The sequence below is a fragment of the Mobula birostris genome, chromosome 1 (genome assembly GCF_030028105.1).
Source record: "Mobula birostris isolate sMobBir1 chromosome 1, sMobBir1.hap1, whole genome shotgun sequence".
NCBI lineage: Eukaryota > Metazoa > Chordata > Chondrichthyes > Myliobatiformes > Myliobatidae > Mobula > Mobula birostris.
In genome coordinates this window covers 200,133,637-200,158,042 of record NC_092370.1, presented here as the reverse complement: position 1 = coordinate 200,158,042, position 24,406 = coordinate 200,133,637, and the positions used below count along the sequence as shown (strand labels likewise).

Genomic DNA, 24,406 nt, shown 5'->3' with positions numbered 1-24,406 from the left:
GGCTAAGCCCTGCAACTGTAAAGGGCCTTTCAATTTCGTGTCAGAATTATTCTGAGCAGCTAATTGGGTGTTTGTAGATCTGGGAAAGGTGAGTCAATAGTTAGTATGAATTAAGCAATGAACAGTAGCAGCTCTCCAGTTATGGCCCAGATAGTTAATTGTAAATGTTAATTTGTTTTTTTTATCCTATTTTGAACCTGTTTAGCATGTATATTTTCCCAAACTCAAGTTAATTATGATGGGGGAAAATTGACATTGTTATTTCTACCATATTGTTACTCTCCAATATTTTCATCTGCTGCACTCATGTAGACCTTTTAAACATTGAAATCAAGTTGAAAAGATGTTGTTTATGGCAGAAATCATATCTAGTGAGCAGAGGGAGGTTTCTTTTTTTGATAGCAACACATTGCCTCAATTCCAAATCGTGTATTTTGTTTTTTTGGAAGGTTATTGCTTAATTGTGTCCTAAGAGTGAGTTGACTTGATTCTTATTTCTGAGAAGAAAATTGTAAATTGAGTCTTGGATTTTTTTTAAAGATAAGCAGCCATAATATTGTAACATAGTTATTTTGACAATATTCCAGGTAATTAGTCTCACATGATTATTTTCTGGTGTACCAAATAACTTAAAAACAAAAATGGAAATAGAGTTTTTAGAAATAAGTATTCCAGAAGATTTCATTGCTATGTTGATTTCATGATTGCTATTTTTATTTCTGCTTGTTCTTTGTGTTAGAACCTGTACACTTGTGATGTGATATTTGGCTAAAATATTTGTTAAATTAAAATGCAATCACATTTGTAATGGGCATCTCTTAAATTCAAAAGTTTAATCTTAGCATTATATCTGAGAATGTGTGTTGTGTGAGGTTTTTTATTGTGGACCTGTCAGTGCTAGGCAGGCTGGTGAGCTGTTGACTGGAGGGGATCAGTATCCTGGGCTGATAATTTGCTATTGCTACTTGGGAAGGTTTAAACTTGAAATTGTAGCACCTGGATACCTGAGCAGAGATGAAAAGTTGGGGGCAAATACTGTAGTCAGTGAGATTGTATTCAGAACAGCCAAGAGTATGGCAAAGAGAGAGCAGAGACTAGTTAAATACTGCATTCATTTCAATGCAGGAGGTTTAGCAGGTAAGGTAAGTAAAATCTCAGTGTGGATTGGCTTAGAGTAGAGCAGGATTGGCAGCTTAATGTTCTTGTGTCTAGACATTACTGACATGATAAAGGAACTGGTAAAGGGGATGGGGGGCACTTGTGCATTTTTTTTGATGAGAGGGCACAACAGCAGTGGTTGGAGTTATTCTTGGGGGATTGGCCAGTGAGGCTATTTGGATAAAAGTTAAAAACAAAGGAAAGGATAATCATGGAATTATTAAAAGGCCTCTGAAAACCAACGGGAATTAGAAGAGCGATGTGTAGGGAGATTGTAGATAGCTGTAAGAGTAATAAGGTAGTATTAGTGAGAGATTTTTAACTTCCCTAAAGTTGACAGCCATTTGGACAGATGGAATTGATTAAATGTGTCCAAGAAACCTTTTCTAATCAATATATAGAAAGCTCAACAAGAGAGGGCACAGCACTGGACCTCCTGTTGTGGAATAAGTTGGGGCAAATGAATGAAGTGTCAGTCAGCAAGAACTTTGGGTCCAGTGACCATAATTCTGTTCATTCTAAAAATAGCCATGGAGAAAGGTGGGACATAAGGTCTTAAATTAAGGTATTGCCAGCTTTGCAGATTTTTGGTAGGAACTTGCTGAGGTCAGTTGGGTGAGACCATTTGAAAGTCAAGGAACATCTGAAAAGTAGGAGGATTTTAAAGTGAGATATCAAGAGTTCAGGGACAGCAGGCTTCGTTTCAGGTGAAGGACAAGGCTGGCATATTTAGGGAATCTTGGCTGATGAGAGGCATTGAGTCTCTAAGAAGGAAGCATACCTTAGGTTTAGGAAGTGTTGATCATGCGATGAGTGAGTATAAGCAGCTTCAGAGTACATTTATAAGAGAAAATGGAGGGAGGGGAGGGTAAAAAGAAGGCATGAATTGGATTGTCTGGAAAAGTTAAAGAAAATCTCAATAAGTGTGTAGATTAAGAATAAAGTGGGTGGAGGGGTTGGTTCTAGGGAAAGATTGAGTCTCCTTAAATCAGGAGCAAAGTAAAGCATAAGAAATTGTAACTAAGAAACATGAAGCACTAAGATAGTAAGCATTCTCTGCAGTTACTTAGTGGTTAAAAGTTGTAACCAATCAGTAGACTGTCACTGTAAAACAAAATAATCAGATCTTGAAGTTTCTAGTGGCCCTAGATGTAGCATTGTAAGAGCAAGGTGTCAGATTATAAAAATATAATTGTTAAATGAGCAAAACCATGGTATTTGGATTTCAGTATGGTGAAATGTTTGACATTGGAAAACAGGGAAGAACCGGACCAGAAAAGGTCAAGCTATTTTGTGAATGGTGAAAGTCGAAAACAATAGTACTTGTCACAATTCATGGACGTGGATCACTTGATTGCTCTGAGCATTTGTGGAAATATATTTTTAAACATCTCGAGGCCATACCTTGAGAGCAGTTCCTGGCATTATCTCAAGGATATATTGACCTCAGAAGGTGTGAAGATTTTCGAGAATGATTTCAGGATTTCGTGTCCCAAGTTACAAGAGAAGGTTTAAAAGAAAAGTATGGAATTACAAGGGGAAGTGCCAATGATGGGATTATTCTGCTGGTAGTCAACATTGACCAAATGGGTCAGTTGACCTTCTTTTGTGGTGATTAAATATTAAATGTATTGTAGCTATTGTAAAATCCAGTGCCATTGTTGTTATTAAATGATTAAAAAAGGCCACTTAGTTCTTTATCAAGTTGTACTTTTGAAAGCAGGAGCTACTGCTGAAAAGCAAGTAAACAATGTCTTTGGCACCTTATCCTACTTCTGTAACATGCAACTTGCTTATTTTTTAGTTACGTAAAACAAAACATTGTAAAATTGCTGTATTTTAAAATGATAAAGATAACTTGTATTTATTTCACAGCTGGCCGGCTTTATTATTTGAAGTCATGATTTTTCTGAAGTTTCAGAAAATCCAGGGATTCCTTTCTTTAACCATGTGAAATTTCAGTTTTAACTCTCTTTGGGGTACAGTCATACATTACATTTCTGCCTTTTTCTTGTAAATGAAGATCTACAACACTATAACCCAAATTTTTCATGATCTTCGGAATTTTACAAAATATATGTCATGAGTCCTTGGAAGCATCATCATTGCTGGTAGATACCCTGCAGAGTCAAATTTCAAATCCACTGTTGCATGATTCTCTATTGTTTTATTGAATATACTTTTTTAAAAAAGAGGGACAAAATAGAAGGAAAATTGTGGAATTAAATTAGCCAACAAAAATTGCTCATGTTTTTGAGGTAATAGTACGCAATCAAGAGCACTTGCGAGGAAGACCTTACATCTTGTTTTCTTCCATAATTTTACTGATACTTATAACAGCTATCTTAACATAAAATTTTGGGCAACATCAAACTCAAAATGTGCTCTCTTTACTAGCTGTTTGAGTGTCTAGAACAACTTTTTAAATATAGGTCATATTGATTTGCAAACATTTTGGAAATAAATAATTTTATAACATTTGACTTGTAAAGAATTTCTAGTGTTATGAAAGTTTTTTTTTGCAGAAACTGGAATCAATCTATATTTAATTCTAACCAATATGTGTATTAGATAAATGGCAAGGCAATTAATACATGGTTCCCAACCTGAATGGGTTTTTTGCTGAGAAATTACATCACTATTTGTCATGAAAAGATAATTGTGCAAGTCTACATTGAGATTCTGCAAAGTAATATTTAATTCAATTGACTTTTGCTGTTTGACGTGTTAAGGTAGTTAGGCCATGATGAAATCTCATGTTAATGTAACTGAAGTTATTTTGCCTGTGAAAGAGTGCAACATTGTCTTAGATGTTGCACTCTTATGATAAGCCTAGTAATCTGTTAAATATACAGTGTGTAATGTATGCACATTAGGAATATAGAAGAAAATTTGAATTCAGAATTTGGAAAGTTTGACTAAAATTCGTGGATGTAATTTCACTTTTACACAAATATTGTAACCTGATATCAGATCTTTTTGGAGATTATGGAGCTTTCTTTTCCAGAGTGCTTTTCCGGGTTCTGTTACAACCATTAAAAATAGTTTGCAAAAACATCAAATAAAAATAAAATAAGACATCAAATAAAAAATCAAATGAAATCATTTTGATCTATTTCTCTACTCCCATCTCAGCATAAATTCCAGGCGTAATTATCCCCAGGAAATACAACAATTCAAAGCTTGTCCTTAATTAGACTTATTCCTTTATTTATGGTTATGTTTAGTGCATGTGTATTAAATTATCTTTGTAGCAGAATAGCCAAAATCAGACATTTTTAAAAGGCAGCAGAAAAGTATGGATTTCAGTTGTGAATAATCTTTTCTAGATTATCTTCTAGAAAAGTAATGAATGCTGTTTTGTTTAAACTGAAAGCTAATATAACGTTCTTGCTCAGCAGCTAGAAATAAAGGCTCTTTATTTTACTTCATGTTTATTGATTGCCTTTTTGGTTACTTGAAAGAAGGTAATTGAAATGCATATAACTGCCCCAAAGCATACATTATTTTGACTATTGACTCAATTGTGAGATTCTCATGTTAAATAACAATTTTAATAGTTCTCTGTTCCTGCTTTTTAAATTCTGGAAACTTGCATTAAATTACTAGTGTTTTAGGTTGGTATTAATTGTTACTTTATGTTAAATCTTTTCAAAGATTAAATGCTTGAAAGAGAAGCACTGGGGTCTTTGCATTTTGCCTAGAATGTCAGATTTGTTGATCAATTTTGCCGTCTTCCACCTAGTAGCATTTCAAAATTTTTGAATATGCATGGACTGAAATATCACAACGAGAGTCGGGTTTTTACTATTTCCATGTAAGAAGTTTGCTTACTGTTTAGTTATAGAAATTATTTTGAATAAATGAAATTTGAGCTTTTAATAAGATGGCATTAAACCTGCTTAGCCTCTAATGCATCTTTGAGTCCAGAGCCAGTATTAGCTTATTGAATTCTGTCACTCTGTCCATTAAGGTTATGATATCATGTGTATAATCAAACATCAACTTGTGAATGAGACAATAAAATCGAGATCTAAATGTCAGATTGTTACAGCAGTGGAACTTAATAAAAGCCATCTATGATATTGGCAAGAATACGTGTTTAATAGTGCCATATCTGGTAGGCTATGGATATTAGACTTTGACAGTTGATTAATTTGAATAAATAATATTATATGTTATAATATGTTTTCTAGTTCTCTCAGGCCAGACACACCACAGTCCTCTGAAGCGTTCAGTATCTCTTACCCCACCAATCAATGTGCCAAATCAGCCTCTAGGTCATGGATGGATGTCCCATGAAGACCTGCGAGCAAGAGGACCTCAGTGTATCCCGTCAGACCATGCTCCTCTCTCCCCACAGAGCAGTGTTGCTTCTTCTGGTAGTGGCGGGAGTGAACATCTTGAAGATCAAGCAGTAACACGAAACACATTCCAAGAGGAGGGCAGTGGCATGAAAGGTAGGTAACTGCTTTAAGAGTGATTTTCCTGACAGCAGTAGACATTTTCAAATAGAATGCAAAATGAAAAGGGAATGATGTTGTTTTATTAATGTTGCTGATGTACTGTGTTGAAGTAATAGTGAATTTTGTGGGCTGAGGTTTTTCCCTGTAACATTAATTTGGATATTTATTAAATATACATAATCTGTCACCACAGTTTATCTTTCTGTACATCTGTCCGTGGCTCAAATCCAGATAGTCAACGGGGTATTACTGGAAAACATGTGGACTTAGAGTTTTTTATGTAACTAGGATGATCAACTTTTGATTCTTGAGGGTGTCTCTTCACAAATGTTATTCTTTTATTCATTTCCACATAATGAGAAAAGGGCAGGAGACTATTATATTGGCAACAGGTTTTATAGATCTCAAAACCAGATGGAACACGGCAAGAAAAGAACATAAAAACCCATGTAATGGTATTTATGGAAGTCAGTGTTTATTTTTCTGAGGGTAAGCTCTCCTGTTTAAGATAAAATCGGGAATAAATCTAAGTGTACTGAGGGAAAAAAAAACATTTTAAAGAAAATTATACAGGAAAGATTAAAAAAAAATCTGAACAAAATAGCTGACAGCAACTAAGTATAACTGGCTTAATTGTATTCAATGTGCTATTCTATTAAAAACAGTTTACATGAAGTCTAGATGGATGTCAAGTGAATTTAAATGGATTTTCTAATTGTGTGCTACAGCCACCAAATTACTCAATTGACAGAATGGCTGAATTTTGAGTTACTATAGACCTCTTGTCTTTGTCAGAAATAATCATTTGATAACAAAACCGCCCAAGCAGTTTAAAACTTCAATCTCAGGTCAAACTGGAATATGATTTTGAGAGAGAAAAATCTGCACTGCAGAGTAAGTGAAGTTAATATATAAGAGGTGCAAGACCAAGCCATTGACTTTGCAAGCCTCCTTCACCTTGCTTACCATCTAACTCACCTGCATTTTGCTGCATTATTCCTCTATTATCTAGTTTCTGTTTTGATTGAAATTATCTGCTCTGGAATCCTGTGGATGCTGAGTCACTGTTCAAAGAACTGATACCCTCTGAACAAAGGTAACCATAAATGGCCAACTTTTATCTTATTTTGATATAGTGAACTTCCCTAGGCTTGTCTAGCAGGGCAAACATATTTTCCTTGCATTCACGCAGTCAACACCTGTAAGTATTTTTTAAGCTTCAAAGAGGTGGTCCTTCATTCTATTAAACTTCAGTGATTAAAAGCCTAGATTATTCAGTCTTCACAATAAAGCTGTCGTCCAGTGATTCTTTGTTACACTTCTATGGTAAGTACAGTGTATCATATGGGTAAGAAGATGCAAACGCAACACATTACTGCAGGTATGGTCTTGTTCTATGTAATTGTCGTAAGGTATCTTTATTACTTTACTCAAATCCTCTCACTATAATGGCATTTGTCTTGTTTATCCCTTGGTGTCTCTGCATCTCAGTTCTCATCAGTCAGGTACAAGGACACCTGGGTCCTTTTAAACATACTGGTTTTCCAACTATTCACCTTCTTAAAAAAAAGTTGTCCAATAAACTTGATAAAGTCTTAATTTTTTACACTTATTTCTTCTGTCATCTTCTCAGCATCTCATGAAGCTTGTATTATATCCCATGAAGCCTCTCTACAGCCTCTGCCTTATTTGCAATAGCATCTTGTTTTACATGATCAGCAAGTTAGAAATATGATATTTGGTCCTTGCAGTCAGATCATACAGATTATAAATAACTGGGGCCCAAGCACTGAATTAAGTGGTACCCCATTCATAACGACCTGGCTATCTGAGGAAAAACTGCTTTATTCTCACTTTTATCTTTGTCTTTTAAATGGTAATTATTTGTTTCACTATTGTCACCTGTACCATGATACAGTGAAAATCTTTTGTTTGCATACCATCGAGACAGATCATTCCATGCTTAAGTACATCGAGGTGAAGAATATAAAAACCAGAATGCAGAATATGGTGTTACAGTAATAGAGGAAGTGTAGTGCGGGTTACAAGTAAAGCGCAAGGGTGGTGACAAAGTAGAATGAGAGATGAAGAGTTCATATTAATCAGTTTTCTCATGTCCTCAAGCTTTGTATTTTCTGCCCAGTGGAATGGGGGAGAATAGAGAATGACAGCTTGGAGTGGTACTTGCTTATGTTCAGAATCAGGATCAGGCTTCTTATCACTGGCAGGTGTCATGAAATTTGTTAACTTAGCAGCAGTAGTTCAATGCAATACATAAAAATATAGAAAGAAAAAAAATAGGTAAATCAGTTACATTAAGCATGTACATCTATGTATATTAAATCGTGAGATTAAAAATAATGCAAGTCAGAAATAATATATTTTTAAAAAAGTGAGGTAGTGTTCATGGGTTTAATGTCTATTTTGGAATCGGGTGACAGGGGGAAGAAGCTGATTCTGAACCACACAGTGTGTGCCTTCAGGCTTCTGTACCTCCTTCCTGATGGTAACAATGAGAAGAGGGCATGTCTTGAGTCATGGGGTCCTTATTAATGGATGCTGCCTTTCTGAGGCACCACTCCTTGAAGGTGTCTTGGATTATATGGAGCCTAGTACCCAAGATGGAGCTAACTAATTTTACAACTTTCTGTAATTTCTTTTGGTCTTATGCAGTAGCACCCCCCCCCGCCCCCCCAAATACCACACGGTGTTGCAGCATGTCAGAATGGTTCTATACATGTATAGAAGTTTTTGGGTGTTTTAGTTGACAAACCAAATCTCTTCAAATTCTTCATGAAATATAGCCACTGTCTTGTGTTCTTTATAGCTGCATTGATATGTTGGGACCAGATTAGATCCTCTGAGATCTTGACATCCAGGAGCTTGAAATTACTCTCTCTCCTCAATTCTGATCCTTCTGAGGACTGGTTCGTGTTCCCTCGTCTTGCCCTCCCTGAAGTCCACAATCAGTTCCTTTGTCTTACTAACTTTGAGTGTAAGGTTGTTGCTGCAACACCACTCAACCAGCTGGTATATCTCACTCCTGTATGCCCTCTCATCTTTATCTGTGTTTCTACCAACAATGGTTGTATCATCAGCAAATTGATGGATGGCATTTGAGCTATGCCTTGTGACACAGTCACGGGTGTAGAGGGAGTAAAGCAGTGGGCTAAGCACACACCCGTGAGATGCACCAGTGTTAATTGTCAGTGAGGAGGAGATATTATCAGCAATCCATGCAGATTGTGTTCTTCCAGTTAGGAAGTCAAAGGATCTAATTGCAGAGGGAGGTACAGAGGCCCAGGTTCTGTAGCTTATTGATCAGGACTGTGAGAATGCTGATGTTAAATACTGAGCTATTGTCATCGAACAGCATCCTGACGTAGGTGTTTGTATTATCGAGGTGATCTAAGGCCGTGTGAAGAGCCATTGAGATTGTGTCTGCCGTAGACCTATTGTGGTGACAGGCAAATTTCAGTGCGTCCCGGTCCTCGCTGAGGCAGGAGTTCATTCTAGCCATGACCCACCTCTCAAACCATTTAATCACCGTAGATGTGAGTGCATTGGACAGTAGTCGTTAAAGCATCTCACACTACTCTTCTTAGGCACTGGTATAATCGGTGCTTTTGATTTGGGAATGTACAGCAAGTTTTCATAGGCACTCATTCTTCCAAACAGATTTTAATGAAGTTGGTAACAACTGCAGCATTCTCATCCAGATTGGAAGATGAATCCCTGAATACAATCTAGTCCACCAATTCAAAGCAGTCCTGTAAATACTCTTGTGCTTCCTTTGTCCATACCTCCTTGGTCCTCACTACTGGTGCTGCAGTCTCCAATTTCTGCCTGTACTCAGGGATAGAAGTACAGCCAGGTGATCAGACTTTCTGAAGTGTGGGTGTGGAATAGCAAGATAGGCACTCTTGATCTTAGAGTAACAGTGATACAGTGTGGTGTTTCCTCTGGTACCACTAGGTATGTTGAGTACAACATACTCTGGTATGTTGGCTGCTTTCCTGAGAGAACAGAAAGCATAGACAATGAGTAGAGGGTAGCTGGTTTTCATGATGGACTGCGCTACATACACAACTCTCAGCAATTTATTGCAGTTGTGGATAGAACAGTTTCCATAGCAAGCTGTGATGCATCCGGGCATGATGCTTTCTGTGGTGTTTTTCTCAAAATGGGTGAGAGTCATTGGGGGCAGATTGAATTGCTGAGGAAATAGAAGCACAGGTGTGCTTTCTTGGGCCTAGTCTCCATGTTGCTGGACTAGGAAAAATTCTTGGTGATATTTATACCTAGAAACATGAAGCTTTCAACCATCTTCACCTGACTGATACAGATAGGGGCATGTACTCCACTATGCTTCATGAAAACAATGACCAGCTGTTTTGTTTTTGTGGCATTGAAGGAGAGGTTGTTGTTTTGACATTCCGTCTTACTGTACGCCAGTAAGATCTAGATCTGGTATTAGATCTCGATTAATCCATAGTTTCCAGTTAGAGAACACGAGGAATGACTTATTTGTACATAGTGACTGATTTTCTTTCCATGTGAACTTGTTATCCACAAATCCATGTGCTACACTCTTGTTGCCAGCATTCCGTGCTCATGACCAAGCCGAGATGAGGTGACCGTTTTGCATGGCATTTGTTCTCTCTCCAGTGGTATCCTGAGCTTCCAGTTACGTGCCTTTTGACACCCCACTGTGATTCTTTGATTAACCTGTCTGTCCTTGGCCTTCTGCTGTGGTGTAGCCAATTGCAAACAAGAAGATAGTACCTAGTTTTCTGCAAGTAGCAAAGATGTGATGATCAGGAGTACACAGTATTACATCTGTAGCCTAAAAGGTACAGTATTTTTATAAATTCAATTCTCGCATGATTTCCCTCCTCACGTAACACAGAAAATGGCCAAGAAAAGCAACCGTCTCATATTTTTGTACGTGAATTTGTAGTGTATATATAGAATGTAACCGGGCTTGCAAGGCCAATATTTATTACTTATCCGAAAATAAGGTGAAGGGGAAGATGGCAGCGCACCTGCGTGTGCGCAGCTCTCCGGTGAAAAATGATGTCGTACCTGTTAAATAGGGGCCGTGGACAAGTCTGATTTGATGGAGAATGGACGTGCAAGCACAGAGGAACATCTGGAGAAATTTCTGAAACGCTGCTGTCGTTACTGTGTGGTCGGGAATCCTTCGGAGGGAAGGCCTCAAAATCCCCGGCCTTGCCTGCTTTTGGCGACCGAGAAGGAGGTCAAATCGTTCAGACAGAGATGGCGCTCGATACTCGGTGCCGGAGAGCTGATCAGAGCTCGAAGTTTTTGGATGACTCAGAGTCAGATTGTGGTCGGCATGGTAGGGAGCGTTTTTCTTCCTTCTCCTGTCTGCGTGAGATGTGGGACATTTGAGAAACTTTGAACTTTACTGTGCTCATGGACTTCTTCATCAAGTTATGGTATTGTTACACTGTTTGTAACTATATGTTATAATTATGTGGTTTTTTCAGCCTTGGTTTGTCCTGTGTTTTGTGATATCACACCGGAGGAAATAATGTATAATTTCTTAATGCATGCATTACTAAATGACAATAAAAGAGGACTACGTGTCTTCATAATCATAAATATCCATGGAAAAATTTGTGAAATTTCCCTGAATCACTGCAATGCTTCTGATGAAGATTCTGTCTGAGGGCTTTTGGATGGGAAGTTATAATAATTGGACTTGGCAATAATGATATAATAGTAATATATTGTGCATGACTGGGAGAAGAATTTGAAGTGATGTTTAGCAGACTTGCAACATGTGTCATAACAGTAGAAGTCATGGGATTGAGAGTTACCATTGAAGAAGCCTTAGTGAAATATTGCAGTGTATTTTGCTAATGATTCACACAGCAGGCACTGAATCTCTTGGTAATAATAACATTACTATCTTTAGAGATCCTGTGGGCAAGCAGTGCAAGAAACCACCTCTTTCATAGTATCATCATCATACAATATTTGTACTCCTTTGTTTTCTTTGACCATCTAAATAGATTTATTTGTGTTTCTTCAGATTTAATTCACTTCAGATTGATTTTACTACTTCTATGTCTTTTAAGTTTGTTTTTCATCTTGAACGTGATTCTTGAACTGTTGGGAGTCTATGGTTTGCAATTTGGAGATCATTTGGGTGTTTCAGCACTCTGCAGTCTCCAAGGGGATTCCCGGAAGCAGAGGCAGTGTGCAAGGACCTCATGACGAGAAGATTGAGAGCTGATACTCGACTCCATTTCTCTATTTAAAGCCTCCATTGTTCACCGATCAAGGCAATGAGGGAGATTGAAATGCCAGCTGCCTGTCTTTTTCTTGCTGGGGGATTGCCCTTCTGCCAGAGAGAGGAAGACTGCCTTTTTATCATTGGTGAGATCATTTTGCTATGGAGAGAGAGAATGTTGCTCAGGTTTTCTACGTTTTGGATGTACTTGGATTGTGGACTTTTTTTTCAGTCTTATGGCTTTTTTGTATTGTGTGTTTTTCGCCCAATCTTTCTTAGTTTTTTGTGTGGAGGAGAGGGATTTGGAGGTCAATATGCCTGTTCCAGTATTGTTCGTTTATTTTGTGCAGGGAGCAAGGTTTTGGGAGGTGATGATCATGCTGCCTTTCGTTTCTTTCTCGGTTTCATAGCTATCTGAAGAAGAAGAATTTCAGAGTTGTGTACTTTGATAATAAAAGAGCCTTTGAATTCCATTCGCTTGCCCATCGAACCTAAGCCATTGATATCTAATGTAGTCTGGAATTTGCTTTCTTGTTATCAGTAGTCACTTTGTTAATTTTTATATCACTTGTGAATGTACTAATTATGACCTTTATATTTAATCTCAAATCATTAACCCATATGATTTTATCAAAGTTGCAACTGAGTTGCAGAGAAATCAGAAAAAAATGGCAGATATTTTGTCTTTATAATATTCAGTATGTACTTTTACCTGATGGCGATGGCAGAAGTTGTGGAGAATGCTGTGTTGGCGCATGGAATAGTAGTTGAGGACAAAGGGAGCCCTATCCCTATGTCGAGGTGGGGGGGGGGTGATGGGGTGAGGGCAGAGACGTGACAAATGAAGGAGATGTGGCTGAGGACAGTATTGATGGGGTGAAAGGAAAACCTTATTTTATGAAAGAGGGGTCCTGGAATGGAAAGCCTCCTCCTGAGAACAGATGAAGCAGAACTGGAAGAACAAGAGAGGGAAGGGGAAGAGTCAGGTACTAGAGAGTACCCCTGTGGCTGTCCCCTTGAACAATAAGTACTTCTGTTTGAGTACTGTTGGGGGGGACAGCCTACCTGGGGGAAGCAACAGTGGCCGTGCCTCTGGCACAAAGTCCGACCCTGTGGCTCAGAAGGGTAGGGAAAGGAAGAGAAAAGCAGTAGTGTAAGGGGACTCTATAGTTAGGGGGTCAGACAGGAAAGAAACTCAGATGGTAGTTTGCCTCCCAGGTGCCAGGGTCCGCGATGTTTCAGATCACGTCCACGATATCCTGCAGTGGGAAGGAGAACAGCCAGAGGTCGTGGTACATATTGGTACCAATGACATAGGTAGGAAAAGGGAAGAGGTCCTGAAAACAGACTATAGGGAGTTAAGAAGGAAGTTGAGAAGCAGGACCGCAAAGGTACTAATCTTGGGATTACTGCCTGTGCCACATGAGGGTGAGTACAGGAATAGAATGAGGTGGAGGATAAATGCATGGCTGAGGGATTGGAGCAGGGGGCAGGGATTTAGATTTCTGGATCATTGGGACCTCTTTTGGGGCAGATGTGACCTGTACAAAAAGGATGGGTTGCACTTGAATCCCAGGGGGGTCAATATCCTGGTGGAGAGGTTTGCTAAGGCTACTGGGGAGAGTTTAAACTAGAAATGTTGTGGGGTGGGAACCAAACTGAAGAGGCTGGGGAAGAGGCTTGTAGACAGTGCGAGAGGGAGGATAGGCAGGTGATAGAGAAGGGACGCGCTCAGACCAACGGTTTGAGATGTGTCTATTTTAACGCAAGGAGTATTCTGAACAAAGCGGATGAGCTTAGAGCGTGGATCATTACTTGGAGCTATGATGTGGTGGCCATTACGGAGACTTGGATGGCTCAGGGACAGGAATGGTTATTTGAAGTGACGGGTTTTAGATGTTTCAGAAAGGACAGGGAGGGTGGCAAAAGAGGTGGGGGCGTGGCACTGTTGATCAGAGATAGTGTCACGGCTGCAGAAAAGGTAGACATCATGGAGGGATTGTCTACAGAGTCTCTGTGGGTGGAGGTTAGGAACAGGAAGGGGTTAATAACTCAACTGGGTGTTTTTTATAGACCGCCCAATAGTAACAGGGATATCAAGGAGCAGATAGGGAAACAGATCCTGGAAAGGTGTAATAATAACAGAATTGCTGTGGTGGGAGATTTTAATTTCCCAAATATCAATTGGCATCTCCCTAGAGCGAGGGGTTTAGATGGGGTAGAGTTTGTTAGGTGTGTTCAGGAAGGTTTCTTGACACAATATGTAGATAAGCCTACAAGAGGAGAGATGTACTTGATTTGGTATTGGGAAATGAACCTGGTCAGGTGTCAGATCTCTCAGTGGGAGAGCACTTTGGAGATAGTAATCATAATTCTATCTCCTTTACAAGATAGGAATGGAAAGGTGTTTAATTGGAGTAGGGGGAATTATGAGGCTATCAGGCAGGAACTTGGAAGCTTAAATTGGGAACGGATGTTCTCAGGGAAAGGTATGGAACAAATACCGCAAATGTTCAGGGGATATTTGTGTGGAGTTCTGCACAGGTACGTTCCAATGAGAAAGGGAAGTTATGGTAGGGTATAGGAACCATGGTGTACAAAGGCTGTAATAAATCTAGTCAAGAAAAGAAAAGCTTACAAAAGGTTCGGAGAGCTAGGTAATGTTAGAGATCTAGAAGATTATAAGGCTAACAGGAAGGAGCTTAAGAAGGAAATTAGGAGAGCCAGAAGGGGCCATGAGAAGGCCTTGGCAGGCAGGATTAAAGAAAACCCCAAGGCATTCTACAAGTATGTGAAGAGCAAGAAGATAAGACGTGAAAGAATAGGACGTATCAAGTGTGACAGTGGGGAAGTGTGTATGGAACCAGAGGAAATAGCAGAGGTACTTAATGAATACTTCAGTATTCACTATGGAAAAGGATCTTGGTGATCGTAGTGATGACTTGAGCATGTAGATGTTAAGAAGAGGATGTGCTGGAGCTTTTGGAAAGCATCAAGTTGGATAAGTCACAGGGATCGGACGAGATGTACCCCAGGCTACTGTGGGAAGCGAGGGAGGAAATTGCTGAGCTTCTGGCGATGATCTTTGCATCATCAATTGGGACAGGAGAGTTTCCGGAGGATTGGAGGGTTGCGGATGTTGTTCCCTTATTCGAGAAAGGGAGTAGAGATAGCCTAGGAAATTATAGACCAGTGAGTCTTACTTCAGTGGTTGGTAAGTTGATGGAGAAGATCCTGAGAGGCAGGATTTATGAACATTTGGAGAGGTATAATATGATTAGGAATAGTCAGCAAGGCTTTGTCAAGGGCCGGTCGTGCCTTACCAGCCCGATTGAATTTTTTGAGGATGTGACTAAACACATTGATGAAGGAAGAGCAGTAGATGTAGTGTATATGGATTTCAGCAAGGCATTTGATAAGGTACCCCATTCAAGGCTTATTAAGAAAGTAAGGAAGGCATGGGATCCAAGGGGACATTGCTTTATGGATCCAGAACTGGCTTGCCCACAGAAGGCAAAGAGTGGTTGTAGATGGGTCATATTCTGCATGGGGATCGGTGACCAGTGGTGTGCCTCAGGGATCTGTTCTGCGACCCTTACTCTACGTGATTTTTATAAATGACCTGGATGAGGCAGTGGAGGGATGGGTTAGTAAGTTTGCTGATGACACAAAGGTGTTGGGGGTGTTGTGGGTAGTGTGGAGAGCTGTCAGAGGTTACAGCGGGACATCAATAGGATGCGAAACTGGGCTGAGAAGTGGCAGATGGAGTTCAACCTAGATAAGTGTGAAGTGGTTCATTTTGGTAGGTCAAATATGATGGCAGAATATAGTATTAATGGTAAGACTCTTGGCAGTGTGGAGGATCAGAGGGATCTTGGGCTCCGAGTCCCTAGAACGCTCAAAGCAACTGCGCAGGTTGACTCTGGTTAAGAAAGCATATGGTGTATTGGCCTTCATCAATCGTGGAATTGAATTTAGGAGCCATGAGGCAATGTTGCAGCTATATAGGACCCGGGTCAGGTCCCACTTGGAGTACTGTGCTCAGTTCTGGTTGCCTCACTACAGGAAGGATGTGGAAACCATAGAAAGGGTGCAGAGCAGATCTACAAGGATGTTACCTGGATTGGGGAGCATGACTTATGAAAACTGGTTGAGTGAACTTGGCCTTTTCTCCTTGGAGAGATGGAGCATGAGAGGTGACCTGATGGAGGTGTGTAAGATGATGAGAGGCATTGATCGTGTGGATAGTCAGAGGCTTTTTCCCAGGGCTGAAATGGCTGCCACAAGAGGGCAGTTTTAAGTTTCTTGGAAGTAGGTACAGAGGAGATGTTGGGGTAAGTTTTTTACACAGAGATTGATGAGTGCACGGAAAGGGCTGCCGGCAGCGGTGGTGGAGGCAGATACGATAGGTTCTTTTAAGAGACTTTTGGATAGGCACATAGAGCTTAGTAAAACAGAGGGCTATCGGAAACCCTAGTAATTTCTAAGGTAGGGACATCTTCGGCACAACTTTGTGGGCCGAAGGGCCTGTATTGTGCTGTAGGTTTTGTAGGTTTTCTATGTTTCTAACTGAGAGAATGGTAGGAAGATTATAATCAAAAATAACTGGGTATCGATGGATTTGTAAAAGATGTTGGAAGATAATCTGGAGATGGAGACAAAGATGAAAAAAGAGGAGGGAGGTGTCAGAAATAGGCCAAGTAAATTTGAGAGCAAGGTGGAGGGCAGTGTGTTCCAAGGGTTTGAAGTTGGAATAGGTCAGGGGAGTTGTGAAGTTGAGATGGTTGATGTTCTACCAGAGCAGACAGAAGACCAGAGCAGGGGGTCCAAAAGGAGGGTGGGGTTTGAAGATGGGAGAAGAGGGTCATTCGTGGTGGGTGGGGGAATCCTTGCCAAAGAAATAGAGACAGAGGTGACAGAAGAAGAGTTCAGTATTATGGCAGGCTTGGACCGCAGTGTGGTGTGACTCAACAGACAAAAATTCCACTTCAGAGAGGAGAAGGTAAGAGAGGATGGTGAAGACACTGCAGGGGTTAGAGCTGGGTTAGTGGACGGCAGAGGTTGGAGGGGAGAGAGGAGTGTTGAAATGTTGAAAAGTCTGGTGAAGAAGATCCTAGCTTCTCATGTTGTTCCCTTTATTCCTCCCCCCTGCGGACTTAGCAGCTTGTACTCCTACGTGTTTTTTTTTAATTCTTGCTTTTACTCCTTTCCTTTCCAATCCTGATGAAGGGTCTCATCCCGAAACATTAATTTCCCTCCATAAATACTTTTTGACCTACTGAGTTCCTCCAGCATTTTGTATGTGGTGTTTAGCATCTGCAGAATCTCTTGTGGAATCATATTTGACACTGGCTTAAGTTGCTGGTGGTTTGTTGAAACTGCCCATCCAAATTATTTTTTGCTTCTCCTTACTTTTTTCTCCATGTGCACCCAGCCCATGTTAGCCTTACTGGCCTGTCATCATTCGTGGTGTCAGATTCAGTGTGCCTCTTTTTACAAGCTTACTTCCGTGTATTATTTAACTGGTACTTGAACTAAGTTGGTCAAAGTTGGAAGAAATGTATCGGTATCTCATATCAAGCATCCTGCATCATCTCCTGCATTAGGCTGTAGATTGTTATGGACCACTGTTAAATTATGTTTTTGTGTGCAAGTCCTTGGAAATGTTAAATGTTAATCAAGCATTCTAATACAAATTGGTTCTGGTAATCAAGCAACACACACAAAATGCTGGAGGAACCCAGCAAGCCAGGCAGCATCTATGGGAAAGAGTACAGTCAACATTTCAGGTTGAGACCCTTCAGGACTGGAGGGAAAAAAAAATGAGAACAAGTAAGGTGGTGGGGGGAGGGGAGGAAGAAATGCAAGGTGATAGGTGAAACCGGGAAGGGGGAAGGGTGAAGTAAGAGAGCTGGGAAGTTGTTTAGTGAAAGAGATACAGGGCTGGGGAAGGGGGAATCTGATAGGACAGGACAGAAAGTCATGGAAGAAAGAAAAGGGGGAAGGGTACCAGAGGGAGGTGATGGGCAAGTAAGGAGATAAGGTCAGAGTGGGGAATGGTGAAGTGAGGGTGGAAATACCAGAAGTTCAAGAAATCTATGTTCATGCCATCAGATTGGAGACAACACAGACTGACTAGGGTCTCGGCCTGAAACGTCGACTGTACCTCTTCCTAGAGATGCTGCCTGGCCTGCTGCGTTCACCAGCAACTTTGATGTGTGTTGACAGACTGAATATAAGCTGTTGCTCCTCCAACCTGAGTGTGGCCTCATTGCAACAGTAGAGGAAGCCGTGGACTGACATGTCAGGATGGGAATAGGGAGTGGAATTAAAATCAGTGACCACTGGGTGATCCCGCTTTTTCTGGTGGATGGAGCATAGGTACTCAGTGAAGCGATCTCCTCGTCTACGTCAGGTCTCACCGATATACAGGAGGCCACACCAGGTACCGTAGATGACCCCAACAGACTCTCAAGTGAAGTGCCACCTCCTCTGGAAAGACTGTTCAGGGCCCTGAATGGTAGTCAGGGGGGAGGTGTAGCACTTGTTCTGCTTGCAAGGATAAATGCCAGATCAGTGGGAAGGGACGAATGGACAAAAGAGTTACATAGGGAGCGAACGCTGCGGAAAGCAGAAAGTGGGGGGTGGGGAGAGATGTACTTGAGGTGGGATCCCGTTGGAGCTGGTGGAAGTACAGAGAATTATGTGCTGGGGTGGTAGGTGAGGACAAGAGCCCTCTCCCTGGTGGACTAGCGGGAGGATGGGGGTGAGGGCAGACTTGCAGCATGTCTTTTCCATAGATGCTGCCTGGCCTGCTGAATTCCTCCAGCATTTTGTGTGTACTGTATTGCTTTAATTTCTAGCATCTGCAGAATTTCTGTTTGTGGTTCTGGTAACCATGTTATTTAAATATGTCTCCAAACTTGTATCTGTACTTTGTTGATAACAAATCATCTTCCTCATATGGATGATAATAAATGATTAATGACAACTTTGCTGGTTATTGCTTCCGTCAAACATTTAATTAGTTTTCCTCCACACTAATAATCATCTGTGAAAAGTATATTTTATCTTTATTTTGTTATTTTATTTGAAGGTACAGCAGAGTAACAGGCACTTCTGGCCCAATGAGTCTGAGCCACCCAATGGCAGCCATGTGACCAGTTAACCTGCTAACCCATATGTTTTGTTTGGTATATGGGAAGAAACCACACGGTCACAGGGAAAAAAAGAAACTCCTTACAGACAGCGATGGGAATTGAACCCAGGTCACTGGCGCTCTAAAGTATTGCACTAACCGCTACATTACTTTGCCAGCCAATTCAAAGCTTTTTGTTCCTTAGAGGATCTATTATTGCTGCTCACTCTCACTTCATTCTTAACAATCTGATTCCCGAAATTTGAGACAAAGTAAACACCTCAGACAGCTGAATAGTTGCTGACTGGAATCCTGAGTAGTACTCAAGACTTGTCAACAGTTTCACACAGTACATGATAGATGATTACTATGATGTGTACTATTGTTTGTTGAAGACTGCGGTATTTGATGTTTGTTATGAAAGTTCTAAAAGTTCAAAGTAAATTTATTTTAAAAGTACATGTATATCACCATATACAACCCTGAGATTCATTTTATTTTGAGCATTCACAGTAAATACAAAGAAACAAAACAAGATAATATATAAGCAATAAATATCCAGAACTTGAGATGAAGAGTCCTGAAAGTGAAACCATCGGTTATGGGAACAGTTCAGTGTTGGAGTGAGTGAAGTTATCTCCTCTGGTTTAAGAGCCTGATGGTTGAGGGGTAACAACCATTCCTGAACCTGGTGGTGTGTGTCCTGAGGCTCCTGTACCTCCTTCCTGTTGAGAAGAGAGCATGGCTTGGATGGTGGAGGTCTTTGATAATGGATGCTGCTTTCCTGCAACAGTGCTCCATGTAGATGTACTCAATAGTGGGGGGGGCTTTACCCATGATGGACTGGGCTGTATCCACTATTTTTTTGTTGACTTTTTTGTTCAAGGGCATTGGTGTTTCAAACCAATCTGAGATATATATGGCCTTGCAGTCATAGGTAAAAGGTGAATAGGACAGGGGGCTAAGCACACAGCTTTGTGGTGCAATTCTGTTGATGATTGTGGAGGAGATTTTGTTGCCAATCTGAACTAACTGAGATATGCAAGTGAGGAAATCAAGAAAATACTGATAGCAGATGGTCAATAATTTAAAGAACCTGTATTTTATTGTCTGTTTAAAGGAATGGCATCAGCTTAGATTCCTGTTGTATGTAGTTGGTCACAGGGTTCCAATCACAAAACACAATTCTCTACTTCTTCCTCCTCTTAGTCACTTTTGGATTCAGTTTCTTAAGTTGCCCTGGATCTTATTTAACCTTTGCAGTAGCTCTTCAGAAAATTAAAACACGTTTTTCATTCAGGATCTGTCTTTAACCATGCTGACTATCCTTGATTAATCCTTGCCTCTCCAAGTATATTTTAATCCTGTTCCTCAGAATTTTCCCTGTTATTTCCCTACCAGTGATACCACACTCACTGCCCTGTAATTATCTGATTCATCCTGTCAGATTTCAGATACTACCATTTATCTGACATCTTAGCTCAGAGAAGATGTGAAAATTTCTATCAAACTCTTACTTTGTTTTCAATTGTTCAGGGAGGCAAGGCAGGAGACAGTCTGTGCCTCTGCACACAGATTGCTATTCTGGTTCCTAAGTGGCTTTAGCATTTCCAGTGTTATCCTTGTGCTCTTAATATGCTTGAAATCCTTTCAGTATTTAATGTTCATTCACTGTTAAAAATTCAGGAGAGCAAAATTTTGCACAGTTAAATATTTTATCCTCACTGGAAAACAGGCATGTCACCAAATGCAGATTGTGCTCCATTCTGAGAGAACCTATTATGAGGACTTTGCTAGTGAATTAATACATTTATTGGTATTGCTTTATTATTGTTACATGTACCAAGATACAGTGAAAAGCTTGTTTTGCGTGCTATTTATACATATCAAATAAATGCACAATGTGTTTAGTTAGAATAAAGTAAAACAATAACAATGCAAAATAAAGTGTAAAAGCTATTTAAAAATGCAGTGCAAGATCATACTGAGGTGGACACTTGACCTCACAATCCATTTTATCGTATACAAGGCCCATTCAAGTTTAAGTGTAATTGAATCATACACATGTGTACATACAGTTAAATGAAATAGTGTTCCTCCGGGGCCAAGGTGCAAAACACAGTACCAACTGCAACATATAGCACATAGCGCGTGGCCTCTCCGGTGAATGATATCTGTAATCTGTCAAGTAGGGGACCGAGCACAATTCTGATTTGATGGAGATGGGCGTGAGACCATGGAGGAACATCTGGAAAATTTCTGAAATGCCCGCTTCACTGCTGCTGCTACTGTGTGGTAACTGGAATCTCCGGAGCAGAAGGCCCCGAATCCTCGGCTTTGCTTGTTTCAGCGGCCGGGGCTAGGTCGATGGCGCTCGGGAGGCTGTATCGGAGGGGCTGGTTGGAGGCTCAAAGTTTTCGGACAGATGGACTTGGTGTCGGCTGTGGTTGGCTGCTTCCAAGGCATCGGCAAGTTGACAGTGCCTGGAGGTTTATGGCAGGGAGTTTCTCCCTTTTGTTGCCTGCTATCGGAGACTCGGGCGTCGATCGACTCGGGGACTTTGAGACTTTTTCTTTTACCATGCCTGTGGTTGGTTCTTCATCAAATTATGGTATTGCTTTGCACTGCTGTAACTGTATGTTATAATTATGTGGTCTGTCAGTGTTAGTCTTTGGTTTGTCCTGTTTTCTGTGATATCACTCTGGAGAAACATTGTATCATCTCTTAATGCATGTATGCATTTCTAAATAACAATAAAAGAGGACTGAATGTTCTCATAATCTAATACATATATCATGTATAATTATGATAGAATACAGTCACAAAAAAAATATAGCTGAAGTCCCTGAGTGGCATGGCCAGAAGATTGATGGTGCATGGGATGTTGTCCTGGAGCCATGTTTCTACAAAAACAAGCACGAGCAGTTCCTCATCATGGACTAGTGCAGCCACAAATGAATGCAATCCAGCTATATTCCTGGGATTGAACACTAGAGAGCAGCACCAATAGCACGGACCAAACCCTGACCCAGCAACGATTCTAGCGCGCGGCTCTCTTGGCATCTTTGACGGTTGTATAGCAATGGTCGGGGATGTTTTTCTTTTGCCTGTAGTGGGACAGAAGATGTACTGGTAGTATTATGGTAGCACACTCTTTACTTAACCACTTTACTCACTTTATATTTATGACTTTGTAGCTAAGTACAGCTCCAATACCATATTTATGTTTGCTGAGATACCACTTGCTGGCCAAATCTAAAGTGGTGGCAAATCAGCTTATGGGAGGGATATTGAAAGTCTGGTTGAATGGTGCCATACCACCCTCTCATTCGACATCACCAAAACCAAAGAGTTAGTTATCAATTACAAGATGAAGAAACCAGAGGCCCATGAGCCCATACTTATGGAGTAGTAGAGGTGGAAAGAGTCAGCAGTTTAAAATTTCTTGACATTATCATATCAGAGGATATGTCCTGATGTTCAGTACTTTTACTTTCTTAGAGGTTTCCATAGATTCAGGATGTCACCAAAAATTTTGACAGACTTCCAGAGATGCACAGTATTCTTACTGGTTGCATCACAGCCTGATGTGGAAACACCAATGTCCAAGAACGCAAAAGTGTGCAGAAAGTGGATACAGCCCAGTCCATCACAGGGAAAGCCCTCTGCTCAGTTGAACACACCTACATGGAATGCCATAAGAAAGCAGTATCCATCATCAAAGACAGCCACCAACCAGGCATTGCCCCCTTTTTGCTACAACTGTTGGGTAGGAAGTATGGAAGCCTTATGTCCCACGTTACCAGGCTCAAGAACAATTATTACCCTACAATTAGGCTCCTGAAGTGGCATGGATAACTTCATTCACCACAACTCTGAACTGATTCTACAAGCTACAGATTCACTTTCAAGGATTCTACAACTCATGTTCTTGGTAAATATTTTTATTAATCATGCAATTTGTGTTTTGCACATTGGTTGTTTGTCAGTCTTTGTGCATATTTTTCATTTTTTTCATCCTTCTTTAAATATTTGCAATAAAAATGGATTTCAAGGCAGTATATGGTAACGTATACATATCTTTGATAACAAATTTTACTTTGACTTTTGACAATTGGAGTTAGCCTAGTTGAAGTCACTGGCAATGATGAAAAGGGCATCTGGCTATCCCATTTCAAGGCTGTTAACCACAGAGTATAAGTTCATTAAGTGTGGGCTTTGTGTCTTTCTGAGGTGGGATGTAGACTGCTGTTAGGATAGCTAAAGTGAACTCCCATGGCAGATAGTATGGGTGACACTTCACCACCAGATACACCAACTTGGTTGAGGCAGAGGAGTTCACTGGGACTATCACGTCTGAGCACCATAAGAAATTGATTAAGAAGCAGACCCCTTTGAATCTAACTTTGGTCAAGGACACCATATTGTCCATCCGGTGAATTGAGAAACCCACAGGTTGAACGGTGATAGGTGCAAGCCTTGTTTTGGTGAGACATAACACGCAACAGTCCCTCAGTTCTTTTTGATAGGTCAGTCTTCCCCTGTTTTATCAACTTGTTCTCAATGGCCTGGACATTAGCTAGTAGTATGCTGGGAGAGGGGGGGAGGGTGGTTCTTGAACCTATACTATTGTCCTGCTGTCTTGCCACGCATCTGAGGTTGCAGCTAGTACTGAGGGTCAGGCCTTATGTAGTATCTGTTCATTTATTTTTTTACTTGTTGGGAGAGGGGTTAACCAATGTTACTCAAAGCAAGTTTTCAGTTTGTTTTTTTGTGAAAAGTAACAGAGATTTGGCATGAATTTGAGAATGTTTAACACAGGTCTAGTTATTCTTAGACATGTATATGAAGTACTATTTCAATATTTTGATAGCTTAACGGTTAGCACAATGCTTTACATTATCAGTGACCCGGGTTCAATTTGCATTGTTGCCTGTATGAGGTTTGTACATTCTCCCCTTGACCATGTGGGTTTCCTCCGGGTGCTCTGGTTTCCTCCCTCAGTCCATAGATGGTACCGGTTGATAGGTAAATGGATCCTGTGACGAGGCTAGGGCTAAATCAGATTCAGGTTTACTATCACCGGCATGTGACGTGAAATTTTTTAACTTAGCCGCAGCAGTTCAATGTAATACATAATCTAGCAGAGAGAGAAAAAAAATAATAATTGAATAGATTTTTAAAAATGTACAAAAACAGAAATACACTATATTAAAAAAAGTGTGGTAGTGTCCAAAGCTTCAATGTCCATTTAGGAATCGGATGGGAAGAAGCTGTTTCTGAATCGCTGAGTTAATAATGGAAGCTACCTTTCTGAGGCACTGCTCCCTAAAGATTTCCTGGGTACTTTGTAGGCTATTGCCCAAGATGGAGCTGACTAGA

General features: G+C 40.4%; 1 protein-coding gene across 6 annotated transcripts in view; it reads left to right on the top strand.

Moving 5' to 3' along the window:
* The window catches only part of samd4a (sterile alpha motif domain containing 4A), a 174,188-nt gene that overhangs the window by 75,625 nt on the left and 74,157 nt on the right, over nt 1–24,406 (top strand). For 5 of the 6 annotated variants that reach the window (XM_072268617.1, XM_072268626.1, XM_072268610.1 and 2 more), the window contains exon 4: nt 5,355–5,618. The exons of the other annotated variant lie outside the window; for it this stretch is intronic. In XM_072268617.1, coding sequence (XP_072124718.1) covers nt 5,355–5,618 — 264 coding nt within the window. The remainder of the gene's footprint in view (nt 1–5,354; nt 5,619–24,406) is intronic. 6 annotated transcript variants of the gene reach the window in all.